Consider the following 27114-nt stretch of genomic DNA (forward strand, 5'->3'; position numbering starts at 1 on the left):
CACCTTGGCCTCCCAAAGTGCTGGGATTACAGGCGTGAGCCATCGCACCCGGCCTTCCCTGTTTAATTCTTCTTAGCATCTCCACTAAACACAAACCAAGAAAGGTGATTTTTCTCTTTGTTAGAACTTCTTAGGAAAACTTCACTATTCTCTTATTCCATCTGTTTTGGGGTTGAGGAGAGCTGTTATATAAGAAGTTATTGTTAGGGTTTCTTGTATTCCTGTTGTAATATTCTCAAGCTGACATATTTGTGATAGATCAACAAAGCAGTAGGTATTTTGTACCGCTACCTAAGCAATAAAAGCAAGTATGTAATGCTGTAGTACCAGAGTTGTGGTTTTTCCCCTGCACAATATATTAACTAAGCAGAAAATTTAAAAGAACAAAGACAATAAAAGTAATGTTTGTTAGTGGTAGTTTGAGATATTTCAGGAGAGATGAGATGTGAAGAAAAGCAATGGCCATATTTAGAAAGCTGCCTCAAACCCAAGAGTATCTATTGAAGTAAACTTGATGACAGACTTTTTTCCTCTTCATGAATCATTGTATTCCTATAAAAGCGAAAATTCCTCTTCATCTAAACAAATGGCTTCAACATCTGTTTTCTTAGTTTCTCAAAAGGGTGTCTTCGGCTTGCATTTTTTTTTTTAAAAGTGTTTATCTGTTTAAAATGAAATATCGTCAAAAGCAGTTTATACATCAAAATCCAAGTTGGTCTTCAGCTTGTAAGAATTAGTTGAGAATTATCTGGTGGTGATGATAGTGGTATAGGGGAAAAAAGAAATTACATTTTGTATTCTGCATAGGTAAGTTCTTCTTCCTAACCATATTCTTTAAATTTTTTTGACTTACATTTAATTTTACATGCTCTTTGGTTTGGAGGACCGATTGACTAGGAAACTTGATCGTTGAGAGCACATTCCAACGTTTTAATGCTCTGGGTTCTGAAAGTATTTTAAAAATTAGCAGCTGGAGAATTATTCTGTTGGTCCCATTGACTAGGAACTGATCTGTAGTTGGTTTGATTCTTCTCTTGCTCCCATAATCAGTTTCCTTCTACCATGTCACTAAGAGAAACACACTTATAACTGGTTCGTAAATGTTTTATGTGCTTTTCTGAAGCACTTTTTCAATTCCCAGTCTCCTGTGAATTTGTATACCCTCAATGGTGTTGGTTTTATCTTTTTTAATCTTTAATCTCTTCTTGGGTGACAGGCCACCATGCCCTTGAGCCCATCCTGCCATTTAAAAATAAAGAATGAGAAGCAGCTGAAATGCTGGCTCTTTTGCAGCTGACAGGAATCGGATCTATTGCTTAGATTCTTTATCTGGGTACAGACATGCCAGTGGTGTGTGACTTGTTCTAGCCATGCCATTTGCAGTCACAAGGTTTAAGAGGATGGGAGTAGAGGAAGTTGTCTCCAAGAGAAAGAAAGATTTTTTTTTTTGGATGTAAAGGTCAAGGAGAAAGGCTGTAGATCAGCACATGGGTTCCCACTGCAGGTCACAGGACTCCTGGCTTCTTACCACCCAGTGGAATTTCTGGGCCATGATAGAGGTGTTTGTCTTTCCGAAAAGGTTGCATAGGCTCCTCCCACCCCCATCCACCCCACAGCTGTCTGTTGTGTCTGAACAGTGGCTTGCTCTGAGGTTAAAGGTCCATGAAAACTGTGAGACATTTGATGTTATAAAATCTAATTAGTGACAAAAGCAATTAATATAATCACTTATGACTTAGTTTCTCTGGAAGGGTATACTTATCTTTATTGAATAAGTATAAATGGTAACTGCTAGCAAATGGCACCAAACTTAACATAAAATAGAACTACCCCCACCTCTCTCCTCCTCTCCAGTGCAGAAGAGAGGCAGTGAAAAGGGTGGTTATGGTTATGTAGGTGTAGAGGGCTCTAGGAGGCTCTTGTGACTTGATTGGTGTTCAGTCTCCCTGTTGAGCCCATCAACATGGCCTCAAGGAGGGGAGCTATTGCAAAGGTTTTGCCTGCTGTTTGTTAAGCCACATCTTGTAGTTTTGGTTGCACATGACAAAGCAAGGTGCTCTCCTTTTTTGACCTTGTTCAGAGGCTTCATACAATTATTTGTATTAAGCACTAGCCACCTGTTAGGATCATTCTCATTAAAGGTCACTGTGTGGTGCCTGACTGTCTGACTATGGCAGCCTGCATCAGATTTGCTAGTGGCCCCTGGTTTGTGTGACACCTGCCAATAGTAACAGAAAGAATGGAGATCTGATAGCTCAAAGGGAACAGAAGGTACTAGAGGAGGAATGAGGAATCAGGAGAACCATGGAGCACCTGCCACTCTAGCACCATTACCATGGTTTTTGGTGCTAACTTGCCTAGTCTCCCTTTTCTCTGGCTACCCCTTCAGTGAGCTGTGCCAGGCATTTCGAAGAGTTCTGTTATTGTCTGCATGCTGATATTGCTTTGGTTTATTGATATTAATATATTGCATCCCTGTTAAGCGTTGAATTTCTTGTACCTGAAATTCCTTACATCCCCTCTGCTGAATGTCTTAGCTTCTGTCTGCTTCTCTGTGATCTCCATTGAGGTGTTCCACAGGCATATCCTATTCAGTTCCAAAACTGCCCTTGCAGTTCTGGTTGCCAACCTGTTTCCCTTCCCTGATTCCCTGTCTCAGTGAATGATGACACTGTTTACCCAGTTGTTAAGCCAGGAACATGGGTATCATTCTTGACTCCTATCTCTTCCTAATGCCTCAAATCCAGCCCAGTGCCAAGTCTTGTAGATTCCACTTGCTAAATATCTGTGATTCTCTATCTCCAGTGTCACTGCAATTATGCTGTTCAGGCCTCATTACATCTCCCTGGACACTGCCCCCCTCAAGTATTCTCCAGATGTTTTATAGCCAGAGAGAACTCTTTAAACTGCCAATCTGCTTATGCCACTCCCCAGTTTAAAGTCCTTAATGTGACTTACAAGGCCCTTCACATTTGGGCCTCTCTCCCACCCTCTCTCCATTTCCCCTGAACATTCTAGCCTCAACCATACATTTTATTTTCTTTGCCTTTGTAAAAAAAAAAAAAAAAAAAAATTTGTTTTTTTAAAACTTAATTTTTTTTTTTACTCACCATTCAGCATTTCCCTGTGTTCTTTGCATCTTCACAAACACTGTTCTTCCATCCTCCTTTTCCTGTTATTCCCTATACTCACCTTCCCCTTATACATTATCTGTTTTTATGGACTTTTCTCTAACTCCTGCCCCAGGAGCCCCTGTTATGTACATGTGTGTGTATGTAGTATGTGTGTATTTTCCAATTGCCTATTTGGTTCTCTGCTCTACTGGGGGTTATGCCCTGTAAGAGGGAAGGGATCATGTCTGAATCATTCACAGTTGTGTTCCCTATGACCTACGTCTAGCACATGAGAAGAGTTTAGTAAATACTGTTGGTGTTTGAATGAATGAGTTCCTTCTTGAGGTTCTAAATGACAAGAGAATATAGTGCTTCCTATAATTCATATCAAATTCTTGAGCCTTGGCCAAATTAGAGAGTGAAAATGCACAGGCTGGGTGCAATGACTTACACCTGTAATCCCAGCACTTTGGGGGGCTGAGGTGGGAGGATTGCTTGAGTCCAGGAGTTTGAGACCAGGGTAGGCAACATAGTGAGACCCTGTCTTTAAAAAAAAAAAAAAAATTAGCCAGGCTTGGTGGGGTGCGCCTATAGTCCCAGCTACTTGGGAGGGTGATGTGGGAGGATTGCTTTAGCCCAGGAGGTCAAGGCTGCGGTGACCCAAGATTGCCCCAGTGCACTCCATTCTGGGTGACACAGCGAGACCCTGTTTCCAAAAAAAAGCACAAAGTTCAAAAGTGAAGGAGATTGCTTTCTTTTAAAGCAGTGAGTAGCCAAACCTCATATATCCTTTATATTGCTTCTTCATATTCTGTATCTCCATCCTAAATTGCTTTTCTCAACTTGATCTTTGTTTGATTCAAAATTTCTCTGGATTCTTCCCAGCGAAAGTATAGAGTATAATGGGACAGGAGAAAATGTGATTGATAAATGGGAATATGTCATTTGATTGATTCTTAAATATGTAGTTGACCCTTAAGCAACATGAGTTTGAACTGTGTGAGTCCACCTATACGTAAATGTTCTTCCACCTCTGCCACCCCAGAGTCAGCAAGACCAGCCCCTCCTCCTCCTCAGCCCTACTCAACATGAAGATGATGAGAATGAAGACCCTTATGATGATCTACTTCCACTTAATGAATAGTAAAGATATTTTATCTTCCTTATAATTTTCTTAGTAACTTTTTTTCTATAGTTTATTGTAAGAAACCATTTTTTTCTAGTTTATTGCCCACCTTCATATTGTAAGAAGAACAATTTTTCTCTAGTTTGTTGTTTATATGTATATAATACATATAAACATACGAAATAATGCGTTACCCGTTTATATTATTGGCAAGGTTTCTGGTCAACGGTAGACTATTAGTAGTTAAGTTCTAAGGGAGTCAAAAGTTATACATGGATTTTTGAATGCTAGGGGATTGGTGCCCCTAACCTCCGCATCGTTCAAGGGTCAACTGTATTTATTCTAGAGTCATGCCTGAACATGTGTCTACAACACATGTTTCTCTGGACAGTTGAACACATTTACATTTCCCTAAAACTAGACCGTCTTTCTCAGAAGATTTTTTTTAAGTGGGACCCCTCTGTATTTTAATCATAGCTAGCTCATAGAATCTGTTTGTTGAACTTACAGTAGAATGGAAGTGGGCAAGGGATGCCACTTTGTAAAAAAATAAAGAGTTGCTTTAAGAGGCCGTCTAGAAAGTGTGGTCATGATAGAACATAATTTAGTATTTAGCTCTGGTACTGAGCAAGGGAATTACCCTCTGAGGTATTGGGCCTAAAACGTTCTCCCTCATCTCACTTCATTTGAAGAAGAGAGTAATTATGGACACTCCAATGGCTATTTTGTCACACACTGATCCTAAGAAGGAGCTTTCTAGAGATCAGAATGCTTCTGTCAAAATGGTGACAGCACCACCTTGGTCACTGTCCAACTTCGGGTTCTCCAGACTACCAGCTGTGTGCTCTTCCAGGATTGAGCTTCAGACCAGGTGTTTAGTAATGACAAGGGACAACTTGTTAAATCTGCCATTTGTGGGAGCTGGGAGCTCAAAGTTTTCTGGTCAGATTTTCCCATGACCTTAGTTATAAAGAAAATGTTACAGATTCTAGAAAATGCCAATGTCCTTTTTAGCTGTATTACACTGATTGCAGTGCTTCAGAATTGCCCAACTTCATTATCTGAGCATAGCCAGCCTGACGCCTTCTTCTCAAATAGACAATTATGATCAATTAAGCACTTTTAGGCCTTATAGAATACTTAATTTTATTAGCCAATTATTTGTGCTTTGAAAGAGTTAATGGTAGCTACCCAAGCCATTATTAGAAATTAGAATGTCCCAAAATAGAAAGGCTATTTCCTTTGTGTGTGGCACTGCAGTGGAAAATGCCAAGCATAGTTTTTACTGAGTTAAAGGGTGAGGGAAGGCGGGGTGGGGGAGAAAGTTACATGTAAATCATTTAGCCATTAACCTAATGGGTGGGTTTATAAATCCTATTACTATAAGCCCTTTTCATTTCCACTGAGGCCTGGTGCATGCTTGATCCCACTAATGTAAAATTCATTCCGTCTAAGTGATTACTGAAGTAAGACACTTTGAGTCAATTTTAATCAGGTTGTGTGAAACTTGCTTGAGTGCTGATATTCACTAAAGCATGGACATAGTTTGGCCGTGTCTTAATTAGCCCCCCTGGATGAGTTATATGAGGAGGCAGTCAGGAAGCCAAATCTCTGAGCCTTTTCACATGTACATGTTTCTGTGAGCAAAATAAACTGTAGGTAGGGGCTGAAAACACCCACCTCAAAAGCAAGGGGCAAGGACCTTTGGGTGAGTGTGTTTCTAGTCTTAATGAAAATTGTGAATGTTTAGAAATCTGAAAGTTCTATTCTTACGGTGAATTGGAGCATCCTCAATGGTACTTATATTTAAACAAATCAGAATTTCAAGTTTGATTAAATATGTGGATCTTCTTTCTAGAAAAATGCACGTAAGCACACATTCAAATCTTTGCTGACAGTTTCAGGGGATTTTCAGATTTCTTGACCTTAGGTTAATACCTACTGCTCCAGTTTTAATTTTAGTATCTTAGGTTTTTGTTTTTTTTTTAACTGGGGATGTAATATTTAGGATTGTATAGGCTCATATTGAGCTCTTGTGTCAGTGAGTAGATTTGGTTCAAGTGTGCTTTAAGGCCAGCTCTACAAGCTGTCCACTGTCCTGTGTCAGATATAACCCGAAGAATGGCAGCAATACTTGTAAATTCAAGTGAAACATATAGGACATGAACTTCTAAACTGGAGGTTGGAGTGGAAGAGGAATGGAGAATAAGAATGTTGTGAAAGGAAGGTTTCTTTAAAGGTGAAAACTGAGTTCTTAAAAGTCAGCATGTAAAGTGGGTTTTTAAGAATCCACAGGATGAATAAATAGTCATGCTGGGGACAAGAAATTATAAGACACGTTATAAGACAGGGAAGAAATTCACTTTTCCTTTCACACATTCAAAGGCATAGTTTGTAGTATTTTAAGTTTTGGGATCAAAATAATAGCCCTGTCAAACTGTAGGGCAATAATGGAGAGATACTCATAAATCGTATTAAATTTGTCTTTTTGGGAGGAGAAGCCTTTCAGAAATTGTTGTTTATTCAGTGTGTTTTATATTCTTCATACATGAGCTACCAGAAGGTCTAGGTTGTAAATTAAGGATTTAAAACAAAATCAGTTTATCTGGAAACTATAGTTGTATGGGAGAGGTACACTTATAGTCAAGTTTATAATTAATGGGCCTTTGTCATTGGAATAGAAATTCTTTTCTCTTGAGTGAATATTTGTTTATATAACATGCATTGTGTTTGAAGGTGGGATCAAAACTGATTCACTCTTCATTTCTTGCATGGAAAAAGCCAGCATTTAAATGTGTACTGTGTGTGGGCTTAATTGCTGCTTTTTGTAACCAACTTTAGGGTCCTGTTGTTGTGGAGATGCACTTACTGATCGATAATGTTTTGCTCTTCTCAAGCTGGACCACTAGGAGTTTTCCTCCTTTTACTAGAGCCTAAAAAATAAATATTTATTGAATTATTACTTTGTGCCAGGCATTTCGTTAGGTTTAATGCCCATGATATGATCTCTGCCTATAATTTGCTTATGGTCTCTTAATCTTACCTTTTGTAAGAGAGTGGTATGTTGTGGTATGCACAGAGTACTTTGGGGGATACATAGGACTAGGATATTCGTTAATATCATTCGGTTGGGGAGTCTCGAGAAGGCTTTTCTGACAGTATTAAGTTCCTTGTGAAATAAGTAGATGTTAGGTAATAATAACCCCTAACATTTATTGAGCTCTTATGTCCCAGAGACCATACAAAACAAAGTACATACATTGTTAAATTTAATGCTCACAGTAGCCCTATTAGGAAGCTTCAGTTGCTATCTCCATTTTACAGTTGAGGAATTGGAAGGTTAGAGAGGTTATATCGTTTGCCTGAGGTCATCGCACAGCTTATTAGCAGTGCTATTAGGCTTTGAACCCAGGTAGCCTATATTAGGGTTTTCCAGAGAAACAGAGCCATTAGGAGAGGTGGGGGGTGTGTGTGTGTGTGTGTGAAACAGAGCCATTAGGAGAGATGGGGTGAGTGGGTGTGTGTGTGTGTGTGTGTGTGTGTGTGACATTTATTGTGGAGGCTGTCAAGTCTGAAATGTGTAGGGCAGGCCGGCAGCCCAGGGAAGAGTTGATGTTTCAGCTACAGTTCGAAAGCAGTCTGCAGCAGAATTCCTTCTCCCTTGAGAGACCTCAATCTTTTTCTTTTAGGGCCATCAACTGATTTGATGGGGCCCGCTCACACTGTGGTGGATATACTGCTGTACTCAAAGTCAACTGATTTAAATGTTAATCTCATTTTAAAAAAATACCTTTACAGTGACATCTAGACTGGTGTTTGACCAAATATCTGGGTACCGTGACTTAGCCAAGTTGACACATAAAATTAACTATCACACAGCCTAACTTCTCAACTCACATTTTTAACCACTTGGGGAAAGAGCATGTAAAAACACAGAAGCAAGAAGAAAAGCATAGCCTGTTTAATGAACCTAAAATATTTTGAGAGGGCTGGTTTGAAGGTGCATGTAGGAAGTGTTAGAAGATGAGATAGGCCTCAACTAGATGAGTCTCAAGGACAGGCTCAGGGGTTTGAATTTTATTTCAAGAAGTACATTTTATTATAGAAAGAACACTGGCAAAGTGTGAAGATTGGCTTGGGAGGTAGTGATGCTAGAGACAAGTAGGCCAAGAGAGTGATGGGTGTCTGAAGGAAGGACATGGGAATGCAGAAAAGGTGCCACATTGGAAAGATGCAGTATAGTTAGTGTAGCATATGTGGGCTCATTGGATTAGAAAGGAAACCATTTGGGGCCAGGCGCGGTGGCTCATGCCTGTAATCCCAGCACTTTGGGAAGCCGAGGAAGGTGGCTCACCTGAGGTCGGGAGTTCCAGGCCAACCTGGCCAACATGGTGAAACCCCGTCTCTACTAAAAATACAAAAATTAGCTGGGCGTGGTGGCGCCTGCCTGTAATACCAGCTACTCGGGAGGCTGAGGCAGGAGAATTGCTTGAACCTGGAAGGTAGAGTTTGCAGTGAGCCGAGATCGTGCCACTGCACTCCCAGCCTGGGCGACAGAGCAAGACTCCATCTCAAAAAAAAAAAAATAATAATAAAATAAAAGATAGAAAGGAAACCAGTCCTTGGTTCTGGTTGAAGGTTTCTGGAGGGGCCAGTTATCATGTTTGGAGCTGGTTAAGGGTTTGGAGGAGATGGGTGGGATTTAGAATGAATGCTTATGGGACCAACAGTTGAATGTGTGCCTGGATAGAGAAAACGCTGTCATCAGTGTGTATCACTGATTCTCAACCGGTGCAGTTTTGCTCTTCCTAGGAAGTGCTTGACAATATCTGGACACAATTTTGGTTGTCACAGCTGGAGAGAAGGAGAGCACACGGCATATGTGTGTACTCATACTACTGATGAAATCTAGTGGGTAGGGGCTAGGGATGCTGCTAAACATCCCACAATAGACACAGGATAGCTCCTTATAATAAATAATTATTCAGCCTAAAATGTTAATAGTACTGAAGTTGAGAAATCTTGATATATATGTAGATGTGTATATATACCCCCGAAGTGTGGAAAAGAGATCTCAACAGGTGTTGGATGTTATTATGTATTTTAAATGTACCCACTCACATTAAGTGCATAAAGATGTATCCAGACAACTTGTGAGAACTTACGTGTTTCTAGTTATTTTACAACCACATAGCCCTCAAAAGCAACCTAGAATATGGAAATATATCCTCACAACGCTAATTATCCTTGTTAGGTACACTAGTACTTCCTTTTCCTAATACTGAAGAAGTAAATGGGATTGAAATACAAACCAACCAAATATAATGAAGAGATATTTCTACATGTCAAAGTTGGATTCTAGATTTTTAGACCTGTGAGGAATCTCAACCTCTTCATTTTATAAATGAGGATATTGAGACCTAGAAAGGGAAACCAACTTGGTCCCAAATCACTTAGCTGGTAATTGGCAGTTTAAACAAGTGCTCTGATTTCAGACCCTAGACTTAAAAAAAAAAAAAAAAAAAAAACCACGAATATTTGTATAACATTTTATCTTTGCAAAGCACTTTTTAAGCCTGTGGTTCTTTTTATTCTTACCTAGCTCAGGGAACAAGGTGGTAATATCACCCCAATATTAGAGAAAGTAAAACTAAGGTTTAAAGGCAGTAAGTAGCCCAGTATCACAGAAGTGTTAAGTAGTGAAGACAGAAAGTACCATGCTTATTAAATCCATAGCCCATATTTCTTGAACATTTTTAGAGAAGACACAAATCTAAGAATAACAGAGAATAGGAAAAAGACAATCTAATAGAATAAGGAGGAAATAAATGTTCATCAAGTGGGAGAACTGAGTAGCACTGAGTCCTGCTTGGCAGTTGCTGAAATTTGGAATGTGGAATGCTTAGTTAATGGTTGGATTATCAAATATCATAATATTTATATTAATATTTCACCTGCCTTTCTCTTTCCTAGCCTTCAAAACCATTTATATTTTACTACCCCTGTTATGCTAATGTATTGTTTAATTTCCAGTTTATTTCTAATTTTATATCATCGGTAATGGAAGAATCCTAAAGCCATTGAGATTTCAGTTGTCATTCTCTTTTTGCATTATTTGTTTAGAATTTCACCTTACTCAACATTTTCTTAACTTGTAGGATTTTCTTTGTGTTTAATATCTGCATCATACACCAAAGTGGGTTTCTCGTTAATAAGTAATACTATAGTAGACATGTTTTCGGAATAGGACCTTGAAACTTTTTTTTTAAGCTGTGGAAAGCTGGTGTTTTCTCTCTATTGTTTAGTATTAATAAATACTCTTTTAGTCTGTAATAGCATCTGAAAACACTTCATAACCTTTGGATGCATTGTAATACAACAGTATTCTATTTTAACAAGATACAAAGACTCAGGTGTTATCCTGAACTTATTAGGAGAACCTACAAATACACATCTTAGTAGTAGTTGGTCTTAGGTTGTTGCTGTTGTTAACCTTGGCACACACAAAAAACATCTTTCTGCTTAGTAAACCATATCGTGGGTATATTCATGAACACATTATTTTCTTTAGAAAACAATTTTTGATACACATCTAAATTTCCTTTCTAGTTCCCACTACCCTTTTCCAGCTTTCAGAAGCTCAGACTGGGGTTAAAATTCCTTTTCGTATTATTTTAATTATTGCTCTCCCCACCTCCACCCCTTTCCTGTTTCCCCCTCCTCTTTTCCCCTAACGGCACTGTTCTGCAAAGCCTGCAATGATTGATATGATGGCAGTGCTGTCATTCTTTTTAACCAAAAAAAAGTCATTTTTGTTCTAGTTATTTTAATAGAGTCCCATTAAAGATGTATTGCTGACTGAAATATCGGCGTGAAGGGCTCTCACTGAGCTGAGCCCAGGAATTAAGAAGTCAGGAAATCGGCTGCTGCATTGCAAGAGAGCCTTGTGTGACACCGAGTCTCCTGATTGGGGAGATCATTACTGCTATTATGACTCGACTTGCGTAGGAATTTTAAATTCCATCTGAATGTCAGTAATAACCCTCTTAGCAAATTATCCTGAATAAAATCACGAAGGCATTTTATATAATAGGTGTTGAATTACTGGATAGATTTGCTAATTAAATACTCTTTGTTCTGCTGCAGTTGACATTACAGGGTAAGATCTTGAACAATTATTCTCAACAGCTGTACTTTGTTAAGGGAAAAATTAACCACAAAGTTTATTTTTTTATACTTGAAGTTGGCAGATTTTTGAAATGTGCTTGAAAAAATTCCATCATCCAATTGGTAATGAGTAGATAAATATGCAGGTGTTGCTGTGAAATCAGATAACTGCAGACTGCCTTATTAATGAATTTAGCAAGCCTTTATAGCCCTGTTTTCTAGCCGTTAGCACTTACAAAATGATTTTCTGTCAGAATGGGCAGCTTTAATATTACACTTGTCACTTCAAAGTGAACTTATGAATGGTCATCTTGTAATCATTGTACCTTGTGTCTAGTAGACCTTTCTGGGTACTTGTGGCTATTTTTAAAATGTGTTTCTTCAATGGGGAAAATACCTGTAATGTATAAGTGTTTGATTGTTGACTTCTAGAACATTTATGTGGTATGAGGTTTTTTTTGTTTTTTGTTTTTTTTTTGAGAAGGTAGTGGGACATAATGAAAAGAAAGTGAAACATAAAGTCCAGCTTCTGGATCAAGCTTTTGGGCAAAATCTCAGAGCCTAATTTTCCTCATTTGTCAGTTGGGATTTATAATACTGTGTACCCCTTAGGATTATTCACTTAGCATTCTATAAATATTTATTAACAGCTCCCATGTACCAGGCCCTCTGGTAGATAGTAAGAATTTGGTAGCTCCCTGAGTAGATAACATCTGAGCCCTCCCCAGTGAGCAGTTTGAATTGAGGGCTGGACTTGAGGGCAGCTTTGGAGTGTTTCTGCTCATTAGCACTTGGATAAGCATTGGACTAGAGAGGTCACTGTGATACCCACCATCTAGAACTGCTTAGTGAAGAAACATGAGAGGTTAGGGGTCGGACTGGTTGTGGGTTGTCTTGTATAGAATGGGCTGAAGAGTTGACAAACTGTGGTGAGGACCTTGAACCTGAGACGGAACATTATCATCAGCTGCTAGTGAGGCCCACTGAAAAGATGGTGAGGTCCACAGAAATCGGTACAACCTCTATAGAGAGCTATTGGGTTATATTTATTTTAAAAATTTGAAACATAACAACCTTTGACCCAGCACACCCACTTGTAGTAATTTATCTTGTTACTGGCAGATTTGTAAATTACGTATGTATAGGGATTGTTTGTTGAAGTATGGTTGTAACGGTAAAGAGTAGAAACAACCTATATGTTCATTAATAGAACACTAGTTAAATAGATTATGTTCTATTTATACAGTGGGGTACTATGTAGTCATTAAAAAAGAATAAGGCAGCTCTTTATGTGTGAATTTGAAATAACCTCTAGGATAAGTGCTAGGTGAAAAAAGCAGTTGCGGCATACTCTATAGTTTACCATTTCTGCAAAAAAAGACATCCACCAAAAGATTTCTGCCACCAAAGAGAAAATTGTTTTGGTAGCAGTCCTCAGGTTATGCATGGCAATGGTTGTGAGTTGGTGGCAGGATGGAGTAGGGGTGGATGATGGATCTGAAAGGTGAAGGTTGCCAGTTCACATTGAAGGTACACTCAGGGATGACATAGTAGATTTGGTTCATGTTGTGAAACAAGAGTAGAAGAAATTGGCTATTGAATATGTGGAGTTGTAGTAAAAGGTTGACAAACTGCTCCTCAGGTATTTTATTGAGGTAACAGTTACGTTATGGTGTTGTCCATTGTGATGAAGAAAGCTAAGCCTAGCTAACTGTAAGAGGCAGGGGTAAAGAGGACTCTTGATAAGTAATTCTGTCCTCACTGTGATTAATTTGCCTTGGGTTGGTCTCATTATTGCCCTTTCCCTAAAGGAATTGTCAAATATTCTCCCACAATGCATTTCCCTATAATTTAAATGTTAAACAATGAAGATGAAGTTGGGGAGAGTGACTGTTTTTTATGTTAGCTGAATTTTAGTGTCTAGTGGAAAAGTAATTGGGATTACTACAGGACCTATCAGTCACCTGGCAAACAGTTTTTTGAGTTCCTATTACAGTGAAGTCTGCACTTAGGCACAAACATGTGGTCTGACCTCCAGGAGCTTGTAGTCTAGTTTGGGGTGGGTAGGTGGGAGCTAATAACGTAAAGCATCATTCAGGTACTAGTAAAATAATTCAAACACAGATGAGAGGAGAGAGACAGGTATGGGCTGGGCCAGTCAGCTCATGCAGGAAGGATTTGAGCTGAGGGTTGTAAAATTCAATGATAGGAAAAAGACTAGGGAAGGAATTCCGGGTAGGAGACACACTGCATGAGTGAAGGCATGAAAAGATGAGTCTGTACACAGTTAACTGTTGGAAGACTGGGAGATTTATTCTGTCCAGCAAGAGGATCTATGTAAAAGAATAACAGGCCATACAAGTGGAACAGTGGTTTAGGTGCAGTTGCAGAATTTGTTCTTGACCTTGTAGGCATCGGAGAGGCATTGAAAACATACAGGAGATTGGTAATGATATTCAGGGTGAGTTGATGAGACCTAAAGCCAGTAGAGACGCGAGTTGGTTCATCCTCAGTGACAACCTCATTGCCATGGAGTCAGGAGCTTTCCACCTTGCAGCCGGCCCTGCTCAGCATGTTAGCTTGCACCCTAGGCATGGCCCTTCATAGCCACCGTGATGGTTGCCACTGCTCCAAGCAGCCCTCAGTCTAAAAAGGTAGTCCCCCACCGCCTGCCCCCTCAAACCAGGAAGGAAAACCTTTCAGAGAAGCATCCTACAGGAATTCTCCTTACGTTTAATTGGCCAGGATTCTGTTCACATGCTCACGCCTAAACTGATCATTGTTTCCAGAATGGAATTGCCATGATTATCTTAGGCCAATGGTCCTTAAGCCAGCTTGCAATGTAAGAAAACTGTTGGGGCCAGATATTGTTTTTTTTTTTTTTTTTTAAGATCCCCAGGTGATTCCACTGTACAGTCAGTATTAAAACCACTGGCTTAGCCTCATCAGAATTCACCACCATTCACCACCCCCCAGGTAGGAGAAAGGGCTTCCTTGTCTAAGAACATAATATTAATACAACGAACATCTGAACAAAACTGGGAGATAGTAATAAAGGGGAGAGGGCAATAAAAAATGGAAAGTAATGGGTAGATATAAAAGATACTCTAAAGGCAGGATTTACAAAGCTCTGTAATAGGGAAGACGAGAAAGAAATGACACCATGAAGCTTGAGCTTAGTTGACAAGGAGGACTATTGAAGTAGGAGAAAGAAATATAAATGAAGTAAATCTTTATTTGGTCTATTGGAAAAGTGACCTCAGCTTTAGGCTGATGCTTTGAAAGATGGGTGATAGCAGAGAGGCAATAGCATGGAGTGACTAAGACCCCATACTCGAGTCAGAATGCTTGGGTTCATATCCTTGTTTTGTCATTCTAGGACACTAATTTCTCTTTGTCTTTTGGCATCTAACAAGAGAGGATATTAATAGTAGCTACCCCTTGGAGATCTAGGGGAATGAAATGAGAAAATGCACAAGGTGTTCCTTGCACAGCATCTAGCACATGTATTTTAAACACCCCCCCCCCCACACACACACTTTCTCTCTGAGTCCTAATTATGTCATATTACTATTTTTTAAGAGGCTGTTTGTTAAATATGTGTTACTTCTGATTTGGCTCAAAATAATTTATATCAGTTTTTATTTCTATCCACGTTGTAATCTAAATATCTCTGATCTGTAGCTATATGGGCCTGGGGACAGACCTATCAACAGATATCCATGTTCGTCTTAATTCACTGAATGTTTCTTGAGCCCCACCTTTTTACTGGGTACTGGGGTAGCTCCAGGCAATATAGTGAAAATCCATCTACTCTCTTTCTTCAATGAATTTAGTCTAGAGAAGAATTTTAAATGTAGTGGTGCTTTTTTTTGCTTTTTAAGATCCGGAATACCATGAATAAGAATTGCCAGATTTGAAATGCTTTGTTAAGCTTTTTTTAGGCATGCAGTTCTATTTAAGTATTAGTAATGAGAATAGTTTGCTTTTTTGCCATGTTATAGAGATATTTTATTGTGTGTGTGTTAAACATATATATGTATATATATGCATGCATATCTCTGGCTCAGAGTCAGCATAGAGGCAAACTTAGATTACATTGATGTTACTGTTATTTTAAGGGCTGTTGTTAGAAAACCTTCAAGAGCTTTAGAAATACATGGAAATGGCAAATCATTGAGAGTTACCTATCTCTATGTGCTTCTATTTATGTCTTTATAATTGTGTAACTTATTAATCTTGACTTTTGTTTCATTTAGATTTTGATGCATACGAAAGAGATGGTACAAAAGGTAATGTTGAGCATTTTCATTGTGTAAAACTTAAATATCATAACTGGTAACGTTTTTGTATTCAAGGAAAATTGTAACCCAAACAGACTGGAAATTGCTTCTTAGGTTGCCTAGTTTAACATTTATAATCCTTCCTAATGGATTACAGCTTTTTTCTTTTACCAGTGCTGATATGATCTAGCCCCTGCTTGAAGCCTATATGTGAGTGTTTCAAACAAATTAGTAACAGTGCTAATTAGAGTTTATTTCCAGGCCTTTATACTGTATGTGCTCTAGTGTTGTTTGTTATGATTGATTTTTTTTGGCACTCTTCATGTTCTACTAAATACTGTTTGCAACTGTATTAAGAATTTAATATGGATTTGTGCCCCTGAATTTATAGAATCCATTATGTTTCCGCTTCTTAAATTGCCATGACCACTAAGCATGTGGTACAGTGGATAAATATAGACCCCATTTCCTAGTCTTTTATTCTCTTTTTTCTCATTATTTAATTTGGTATTTTGTTTCAGTTGAAACTAGACACAATTCCCCTTCCACTCCACTCTCTGTTTTAAGAAAATTTGAGAGATTTTCTTGATGTCAGGTTGCTTTCCTTTCTGGTTTATAGGGGCTTAATCTTTAATTGTATACCCTGACAATAAATAATAATTAACATAAACGTTTGAAAAGTCTGTGGAGCCTGTAATTTCTGTAGTATGGAAGATCTTTAGTTTCATTGTATGTAATGGTCACTGTGTTTTTGTTAATTTTTATAATTTTTGCTTTTCATCAGATGAATCTTGAAGTTATTTATGGAGATACAGATTCAATTATGATAAACACCAATAGCACCAATCTGGAAGAAGTATTTAAGTTGGGAAACAAGGTGAGATAATTTTATGAAATTATCTGCTTTACCTATTTTTGTGAATTCTGTTTCTAACATGGAACACTATAAATTCATGTGTATATGAATGTGTGTGCTTCTGAAAATAATAAACTTGGTGTCTCTCAATTCTTCTATTTTTCTGTCTTTCTTTATTATTTTTTTCTGAGACAGGGTCTCACTCTGTCACCCAGGCTTGAGTGCAGTGGTGCAATCAGGGCTTGCTGAAGCGTTGACCTCCTGGGCTGAAGTGATCCTCCCGCCTCAGCCTCCCGAGTAGCTGGGACCACAGGCACTCGCCACCGTGCCCAGCTAATTAAAAAACAAATTTTTTTGTAGAGATTTTTTTTGCCCAGGCTGGTTTTGAACTCCTGGGTTCAAGTGATCCTCCCACCTTAGCCTCCCAAAGTTCTGGGATTACAGGCATGAGCCACCATGCCCAATCCTCTTTTTTTTTTTTTAGGTCTTGTTTTGTTTTGTTTGTTTGTTTTGACACATAGTCTCGCTCTGTGGCCAGGCTGGAGTGCAGTGGCGTGATCTCGGCTCACTGCAACCTCCGACTCCCTGCTTCAAGCAATTCTACTGCCTCATCCTCCTGAGTAGCTGGGATTACAGGCATGCACCATCACGCCCCCCTAATTTTTGTATTTTTAGTAGAGACGGGGTTTCACCATGTTGGCCAGGATGGTCTTGATCTTCTGACCTTGTGATCCACCTGCCTTGGACTCCCAAGTGCTGGGATTACAGGCATGAGCCACCGCGCCTGGCCCCCTCTTGTTTTTTATTCCTATTCCAGCTGTTTGTTTCGAGGGTGAAATTCAAAGGTTTTTTTTTTTTTTCTTTAAATGGTAGATACATTTTTCCTTTGAAAACAGTCTAAGTGTTATATGTTTAAGATGTGTTCACGTTAGTACTTGCTACATTGTGATTCATATGTCTGGTAGGATTCAGGTGCATTTTATACATAAATACCTACATACATACATATACACTCACAACTGTGATTTTTACAGGAGTACTTAAAATATATTTGAAAAGTCAAGGGGACATTTAAAAATAATCATTTGTAGCCTCTTAATAGCAATTTGCAATCGCAATTCACAGTGTTTTAGAAACACTTGCTATGTTAAGATGTTGTCCCCATGAACTAAAACTAAGATGTCATCTTACAAACTAACAACTTCCTATCTTTCCCTCCTGGAATATGTGGAATTTGAATGGTAGTCTTCACTTGACAGCAAGCCTGGCACATTGTACTCATACTGGGCCTTGAAAAGTTGAGTATTTTCCCTGGAGGTGATGTTCTGTGCCTTGACCCTGTCAGAAAGAGCAGAGGACTCTTTATTTGTTCAGCATGTAGTTGTTTGCTTATAGTCAAGGTGTTAAGGGAGGTCTTAAACATTATTTTAATAGTCAAAGTTTGACTTCTTTATTTCTGGTCACATATTTAGTTGTTGGACTGTCTATTCACTAACTAACTGAATAGTTTGAAGGCAAGTACTGTATGTATGCATTAAGTCTTTACATTCAACAAGGACTGTTTCATAATTTTCATATATTACCTGGGGCTGATCCAGCCAGTCCTGTCCTTTGGTTGCATGGGATGATCTATTATTGTCTCTCTCTCTCTCTTTTTTTTAATCTATTTTTGTCCCTGCAGTTTTCAACGTCTTTGCTTTATACCCAATGTAATATCATGTTACATACAAGCCAAGTAAAATTCCAATGTTGTATGACTTCAAATTCTGTTTAGATTAACTCTTGGGAATTTGTAACATGTTCATCTTCTCCCTATTAGATGTTTGAGAAGCTAATACTAATATTTGAAATTTTCACAGGTAAAAAGTGAAGTGAATAAGTTGTACAAACTGCTTGAAATAGACATTGATGGGGTTTTCAAGTCTCTGCTACTGCTGAAAAAAAAGAAATACGCTGCTCTGGTTGTTGAGCCAACGTCGGATGGGAATTATGTCACCAAACAGGAGCTCAAAGGATTAGATATAGTTAGAAGAGATTGGTGTGATCTTGCTAAAGACACTGGAAAGTGAGTTCAGCTTTCAGTTTTGCTTTTCTTGTTTGTCTTTTAAAAATTCAGGTGTGAATGATGTAGAGAATGCTTATGAATCTGTCAAGCCCAAGAACACTTCTTTTTTATTTTTATTATTCTTATTAATAAGAATTATTAATCATTCTTATTTGGAATGGAATTTTATAGGTAGATTAAAACTTAGAAAAAGCCAAATTTGCTCAGTGAGAAATGCCTGCTGTAAGATACGTCTCATGAGTTTTTAACTCATAGTAAGGGTAAACCTTCACACTTCAGATCCTTATAGAATTGGTTTCGTTGATGTTGGTTTGTTTTGCTCTATTGTTGCTATTAGAAAGTGCCTTGTTTTGTGCTCCTGAATCTTCCTAGAGCCTCTTGAGGAACATAATTGTTAAGATTTTCCCATTTTATGGCTTAAAATGTTCTGGGACTCAAAATGGGCCATGGAGTGAGACTTTGTTCCCACCCGTATGATTTGTATATAAAAGATTCTTACTAATACCAAGTTAAGGGCTCCTTCTCAAATCCTGTGTGTACCTCAGAATTAGTAAATATCATGATTGACCTCCTAGCTTTGCACCTGAGACTGAAGAATGTGATAATAAGGCCTGCTTCTTTAAGGGTCATATTAATGTATAAAGCACCCATTTCAAAATGAATTTTTAGGCCGGGTGCAGTGGCTCATGCCCATAATCCCAGCACTTTGGGAGGCCGAGGCGGGCAGATCACTTGAGGTCAGGAGTTGGAGACCAACCTGGCCAACTTGGGGAAACCCCGTCTCTACTAAAAATACAAATATTAGCCAGGCGTGGTGGCACATGCCTGTAATCCCAGCTACTGGGGAGGCTGAGGCAGGAGAATCGCTTGAACCTTGAAGGTGGAGGTTGCAGTGAGCCGAGATTGCGCCATTGCACTCCAGCCTGGGCAAAGAAGCGAGACGCCGTCAAAGAAAAAAAAAAAAGAATTTTTAGGTGCTTCATGTACCGTCTTAATTTGTGACCTTGACCAATTCTGAAAGTAGAAGAATTTTTTATTTAAAGCTAAATTTCACATCAATTTTAATATTCTGAATGTTGGCATTTAAAAACTTGTTTTCTAGTCTTCCTCTTGCTATCAAGTTGGGAGATTGAACAATTATTGCTTCTGCAAAACTATTCTTGATTAGGCAAAGTTGACCATCTGAGTATAGGTCACTGTGAGCCTTTTACCAAATGTAAAAATGTTTGAAATGCTTCATTGCCCCCAAGTGTACCCAAAGAGGAAAGTACTTTGTATGGACTGTGGATTAGAGTGTTCTCTTCAGCTTTGTTTTCTAAGAAAAGACGCATCATAATAGAAGTAAATTTCTCTTGAGTTAGAAATGTATTAGTAATTAAAGCTATACAAATGTTTTTGTCGGGGTTCTTTTTCTGACAAATTATAATGCAGCTGTCAAACTCTCGCTCTGCATTTTCTCAGAAATGGATAAAATATTGGCTTTCTTACTCCTTTCCTTTTTCTTTTTCCTTTGGGTCTGGTTGAATAACATGAAGTTTTTAAGGAATAGCGTAAGGGAGAACACTGAGCAACAAAATGAAGGTGAAGGAAGAAAAGTTTGAAATCTTTGTTTTTTAAAAAAAATTTATGTAAAGGACTTCATATTTCTACTCATCTAGCACATGGTTGTTGTCTCAGGTGGAGATGATATCTTGATATCAGAGATAATGTCTTGGTGCTTTGTGAGGAAAGTGAAATATTTGTCTTCTAAAATTTTATCTTACGAGGAGAATATAACTGCTTGTGAATTTTGTAATTGCATAAAAATATAATGGAACACATGCTTTTCTTCACATTTTATATAAAATATTAGCTGCCACATAAAAAATGATCTGTATGTTTAGGGTCAAACCCCACATTAGAAGGCTGGCAAACTTTCGGTAGAGTTGGTGTTAAAAAACAAATAGTAACCGCCTTTTCGACATTAACCCTCATATTAGCTCTTACTGTAGCTAATGTTAACCACATGTTAATCTAATGGCATTTCTCTTCCTTCTTCTCCTTTACTAGTAAAATATATTAAAAAATCAACTGCTGTCTTTGTTTTTTTTTTTTTTTTTTGCAGCTTTGTGATTGGCCAGATTCTTTCTGATCAAAGCCGGGACACTATAGTGGAAAACATTCAGAAGAGGCTGATAGAAATTGGAGAAAATGTGCTAAATGGCAGTGTCCCAGTGAGCCAGTTTGAAATTAACAAGGTAAATGTAGCATTTATTGCTGAGCCCAGCTGCTGTCATGTGTTTTTCACCTCCTTCAGATAGTTGAAGAACCACCTCATCCTTGCAATTGAAATAAATTCTAGCTGGTGATGAAAGCTGCTTAACAACTATCTCACAGATTGAGTATTAGCATACCTCTTCCAGCCACAGGTACTGCCATGTCTGCCACAGAGACCTTCTCTGTCTAGTCCTTACTTTAATTCTTGGAAGACTTGTTTCCAGAGGTCCTATGGAGTGATACAGTTTACATTCCAGAGGTCCTATGGAGTGATATCACTGTATCACTCCATAGGACTGGAGAACACTACTTTCTTCATAGTTCCCCTAAGTAATAGTTGTTTGGAGTGTAGGCCTGTAAGCTTATTGTGTGCATGTGTGCATTCATGTGTGTGTTTAACTTCACAGATGGTGATTCTTTTGGGGACAAAAGTTATTTAGGGACAGTCTTAGTTGTTGAAAATAGGGAATATTTTTTCTTACCTAATTTGAAAAACAGAATCTTGGTTTCCAAAGTATTGTGTAATAAACAAAATGTTAGGTTACAAATTTATTCCCATTTTAGTACCCTTGTATATTCAGAAGCTAATTTTGCAAATACAATGCTACGCATTTTGTGGTAGATTTCGTTGTCAAAGTGCATACAAAAAAAATAAAAGAATCTAATGCTGACAGTAAATGGAAGTTTTAGAATGAAGACTCATTCATAGTACTCTGTGCTAATGTAATGCTTGTCATTTTTGCACATTTCTGTACTGTTGAAAACATTTTTATATTGCAGCAATTACAGTGTTATTTAGAAATATATTTTCATTTAACATAAACATTTTCCCACATTTTTATATTACCTTAAAAATCAAATTAATCAGTGTATTAAAAAGATGTATCTGTTTCACTGATACATCTTTATTTAAATTTGTTGATTATTTAATGTTTTCTATTATAAATAACTCTATTGAACATCTTTGTTTATTTATCTTTTTGCATTTGGATGAATTAATTTCTTATTTTAGGTTCCTTGAAGGAAAATATTTGAGTCAAAAGATGTGAATATCTGTATGGCTTTTGCCAAATTGCTTTGTAAAAGGATGATACCAATTGATAATAGCAAAATATGCCAGTTTCACCACAGTTTTGCATGTAGTGGTGATGATATTTAAATAAAACTTTGCTACCATAATGAATATGAAACTGTATTTCACAGTTGCATTGAATTTGCATTTCTTTGATTCCTAGAAGGGATGAATATTTTCTTACAGTTTATGTTTATTCTTAGGTAAGTTGTTTCCTGTACCTTGACTATGGCATCCTTAATGTCATGAAAGAAGACATTTGTTTATACATTAGAAGGGGACAATGTTTCTTGTCACTGGCTCTCCACTTTAAGTGATGAAGTGTACACATATTGGCATGGAATCACTGTGTCATCTAGAAAGTAGATTCCTTTTAGATTTTGTTTTCTTTCTCAAAAATTTATATGAGTAAGAGTTACGACTTAAGACTTCTTTTGGTCAGTTTTTGCATCAATTCTGCATATTGTATCCCTGATCCTGTCTACCTTCCTGGAAACTTGGGTTTCTATCACAAGGGCTTCCAGGGATGAGTTTGGGAGTGTCAGTCCTAGCATGACTGCATAATTGGCAAAATAACACTGAACACATCTCCTTTAGGGTAGTGGGCCCACACTGTAATCCCCTCATATGAATGATGACACAATATTACTAGTGTGCAAAAAGAAACTTAGAGTCATAGGTATACTGACAATGTCTGCATTCTTTTAAGTTTTTATTATTGAAATTTCTAGACTTATGTAAAAGTAGAGAGCATGGTATCATGGATCCTCATGTATTCATTAGTCAGCTTCAATAATTATCAACTTATAGTGACATTCTATTATTAACAATAATAGTTAATACTTAGTGTCTAGTATGATAGGGGCTGTGAATAGATTTTTCTGTGGCAGAACTGAAACTGTGACTTACTGTCTTTATATTCTCCATATCACTTAGCATAGCTGTTGGCAAATAGTAGTTGTTCAGTAAGCATTGAAAGAATTCATTTGCTTGTTTAATCATCCATTCAGCAAACATGGAGTACCTCTTATGTACACAATGCTGATTCTGGGATATAAAGTGGAATAAGGAATACGTGGTCCATAGTTTCAAGATGCTGGTGGTCTATTAACAGTATTTACTGTCGGCCGGGCGCGGTGGCTTGTGCCTGTAATCCCAGCACTTTGGGAGGCCGAGGCGGGTGAATCACGAGGTCAGGAGTTCAAGACCAGCCTGACCAACATGGTGAAACCCCGTCTCTACTAAAAAATACAAAAATTAGCTGGGTGAGGTGGTAGGCGCCTGTAATCCCAGCTACTCAAGAGGCCGAGGCAGGAGAATCGCTTGAACCCAGGAAACGGAGATTGCAGTGAGCTGAGATGGCGCCACCGCACTCCAGCATGGGCGACAGAGCAAGATTCCATCTCAAAAAAAAAAAAGAAAAAGAAAAAAATGTATTTACTGTCCCATTATTCTTAACTTTTATTTAATAGAGAAGAATTTCTGCAGTGTTGATGCAAGTACAGTAAAATCTGATGAAAGGGCTATCTTTATTGTAGTTCTGTATCTATTTACAGTAAGCTATTCATTTGTTAAAGGTGATATATCCTGAACATCTTTAACATTTGTCTAAATACTTGCACTATTTAAAACTTGTGAGCTATTCAGTTTCTACATTTTACTGCTTTGAAAGAGTGGAATGGAAGAGTCTATGTATGTGACTGGTTGTGGATGGTCTCATGACAAAATTTTTTTTTTTTTTTTTTTAGGTGATGCTGGTAGGGCTTGAAAATGACAGGTTAAATTAGGGTGGAGACATGCATGAAGTGATGGGATTTACCTTTAGAGATTTTAGCCCTTGTTGCCAAAAGCAACTGAAAAACAGCATGTGTGATTTTGCTGAACTACTGCAATCTTAGCTTAAATATATTTCACAAAGTAACACAAAATACTTCGCAGCTGATTTTTATAGCTCTGGCTAACTTGAGCCTAAACCACCAGGAAGCATTTTTTTTTTTAAATGAAGCCTTCTAAAACTAGCTTGTAAAGTCCCCAAATAGCCTACATCTAATAATTGGAAAGTATGTCAGCTGAAATTTAGAATTTCTTAACATTGCACTGAAGAATAATCCATTGAAGAAGATAATGGATTTCTTAAGTACTGTTATATCAGTTAAGATTTTTATATTGTATTGCTTGTCCAAGACAATCAAAACTTCACGTATTCCAAGTTTGAGGAGATTCAAATACTTGGGAGAGTTTCCTAGGCACTCTGCTACCCTGAGTATGGAATTTAGTAAGTTTACATAACTTGGGCATGTGCAGCCATGTTTGAGGACCTGCTTTATTCTTCTACATCAGTTCTCAGATTTCTTGGTCTTAGGACACCTTTATACTCTTAAAATAATTGAAGACCCCCAAGAGCTCGTGTTGATGTGGTTTATCTCGATATTTAGTGTGTTAGAAATTTAAAAACATTTGTTAATTTATTTAAAAATAGCAACAAACTGATTATATAATTACAAAAAGTAGCATTTCTTTCTATGAAAAATAGCTATATATTTCAAAACAAAGAAAAATTTAGCCTGAGGAGTGGTATCATTTTACAATTTTGCACATCTCTTTAATGTCTATCTCAGTAGACGACGTCTGGGTTTTCATTTCTGCTTCTGCATACAATCTGTTGTGACATGTGGTTTGGGATGGAGTATAGGAAGAAATCCAGTTTAACCCAAACATGTAGTTAGAAAAAGGAGAAGTATTTTAGTATTTTTTTTCTGATAGTTGAATGTATTCTTCTTTGATCCTGCACCAGACGTCTACAGATGGTATTTTCTTCGTAATGTGGAATCTGAAGCCATATCAATGAACTTTTCCTGTTCTCTTATATTAAAATCTATTGGTCTCTGTTGTACTTTGAAAGAATATTTTACCCATGCGTGGCATGAGTTGATCATTTGTTAAATGTTGGTTCCCTGAATTATACAGCATACTCCAAAATAGACACATTCATTGTACAATATCAAAAATTACGTTTTAAAATATTCGTACTTATATCAGAAAAGTTTTTAAGTATTGGGAAGCTTTCAGGCTCACAGAAGTAGAAAAGTTTTCTAAAATTCTAATTTGCACTTGAAAGCTTGAATTTTATCATTGACAATATATACTGTCAGATTTTTTTTTTTGCCTTGAAGTGGCAGGCTCACTTCTTTTTTGAGAAATTGTCTGCCAGATACCCAAGTCAGAATAACAGTAGTTTGCCCATTATTCTTTCAAGTAAAAATTATATTCTGTGAAAAAGGCAGCTAGTTTAGCTTGCAACTCAAACAGTTGCACAAATGCTTTCCCTTGAGCAATCTTTGTTTTTCAGATGTGCCTTGTGTGTACTTTGTTTTATCTCACGAAATAGTAGACTTGTACTCAAGGGTTGAGAGCTGTTTTTTTTGTTGTTGTTTTATTTTACTTTAAATCCTGGGATACATGTGCTGAACGTGCAGGTTTGTTACATAGGTACACATGTGCCGTGGTGGTTTGCTGCACTTATCAACCCGTCATCTAGGTTTTAAGCCCTGCATGGATTAGGTATTTGTCCTAATGCTCTCCCTCCCCTTCCTCCCTACTTCCCCGGCAGACCCCAGTGTGTGATGTTCCCCTCCCTGTGTCCATGTGTTCTCTTTGTTCAGCTCCCACTTATGAGTGAGAACATGCGGTGTTTGGTTTTCTGTTCCTGTGTTAGTTTGCTGAGGATGATGGTTTCCAGCTTCATCCATGTCCCTGCAAAGAACATGAACTCACTCTTTTTTATGGCTGCATAGTATTTCATGGTGTATATGTGCCACATTTTCTTTATCCAGTCAATCATTGATGGGCATTTGGGTTGGTTCCAAGTCTTTGCTATTGAGAGCTTTAAAAATAATTCTTACTGCTTCATCAAGGACATTCTTAAGTGAAAGTGTTTTTTTTTTAACTATGCATGGTGGTGAAGAATACAGTGACTCTTAGTACAGTTGGATAGTACCGTCCTGATTCATGTTTATAAGGCATCAGCAGTTTTGCCCACTATTGCTTCTGTATCATCAGTACAGGTAGTATCGTTATGAAAATAGTTTTGATCTCTGGACCCCCTGAAAGGATATCAGGAACTCCCAGGGCTCTGCAGTCCACACTTTGAGAATGGGTGAGCTCATCCAGCAGTACCCTGGTCCCCATCCTTTCTCTTGTCTTTTGAAACCTACCCCTTCCAGGGCTGGATATCCCCCTCTTTTTCTTTATGCATATTGAGTTCCAGTCTAATAGAATGCGTTTTTTTCTCACCTTTTGCCTTTTTGTTTGTTTCTCTGCCTGGAATATTCTTGCCCCCATTACCTTTTCTTAAAATCTTGCTTTTCCTTCTAGTGCCAGCTTAATTTTTTCTTCCATGATTTCTGCTCTCAGGTGGAAATCATTCTTACCTTTCTAAGTTCTCTCCATAACACTTTGTTCACATCTCCTTTATGGCACATATAGCTTATTTTAGAGGTTTTTTTTTTTTTTTTTTGGAGGAGAGGTGGAGGGTAGAGAGTCTTCCACTAATAGCAGACGACTGTGTCTTATTCATCCTGTGGTACTTTATAATACTGGAACAAATTATTCTGAGAATTATTACAGATGGAGTGAAATAATTTATTCAGCAAATATTTGGCTGCTACTGTATATCAAGCATCGTTAGGAACACTGTGCATGCAGTTGTGAGCAAGGCTGACATTGTTCCTGTTCTCGTAGTACTTACTTTCTGTTACAAATTCATTCTACCTCTGTAGAGGTTGATTGACAGCATGAGTAAATCCAGTGATTTCTAGTGCCTTTGGGATTTATTAAGGCCAGAGGAGCCTTTGAGAAACAATCATTAAGTCAGAGTAGCCATTATTCATCAGTCCCAACTGATCAGTTAACTCAGTGAGGTAATTGCACACATTAAGACTGCATATAACACTGAATTTATAGTCTTAACTTTTTATGTCTAAGTATCATGTGATATGGCCCATTAACTTATATTTCTTTTTTGTTGGGGTTGCATCTGGTTATGTTAGTTATTGAACAAAGGAGAGAGGAGTCTTGAAGATGGGATGTTTAAAGATTCTGTAGCAATATTTTCTACATACAGCTTCTGTCATTTTTTATGTTTATGTGGCTAGTATGATTCTAGCAAAGATGTTTT

At 37.8% G+C, this 27114-nt stretch overlaps 1 protein-coding gene across 3 annotated transcripts in view; it reads left to right on the forward strand.

Annotated features, from left to right (window-relative positions):
- The window catches only part of POLA1 (DNA polymerase alpha 1, catalytic subunit), a 301525-nt gene that overhangs the window by 98908 nt on the left and 175503 nt on the right, over positions 1 to 27114 (forward strand). For all 3 annotated transcript variants that reach the window (XM_008972990.6, XM_055106901.2, XM_003819586.6), the window contains exons 27-30: positions 15666 to 15698; positions 16474 to 16566; positions 18405 to 18610; positions 20715 to 20847. In XM_008972990.6, the coding sequence (XP_008971238.1) occupies positions 15666 to 15698; positions 16474 to 16566; positions 18405 to 18610; positions 20715 to 20847 (465 nt within the window). The remainder of the gene's footprint in view (positions 1 to 15665; positions 15699 to 16473; positions 16567 to 18404; positions 18611 to 20714; positions 20848 to 27114) is intronic.

This window comes from Pan paniscus, chromosome X, assembly GCF_029289425.2.
Source record: "Pan paniscus chromosome X, NHGRI_mPanPan1-v2.0_pri, whole genome shotgun sequence".
NCBI classification, from domain to species: Eukaryota; Metazoa; Chordata; class Mammalia; order Primates; family Hominidae; genus Pan; species Pan paniscus.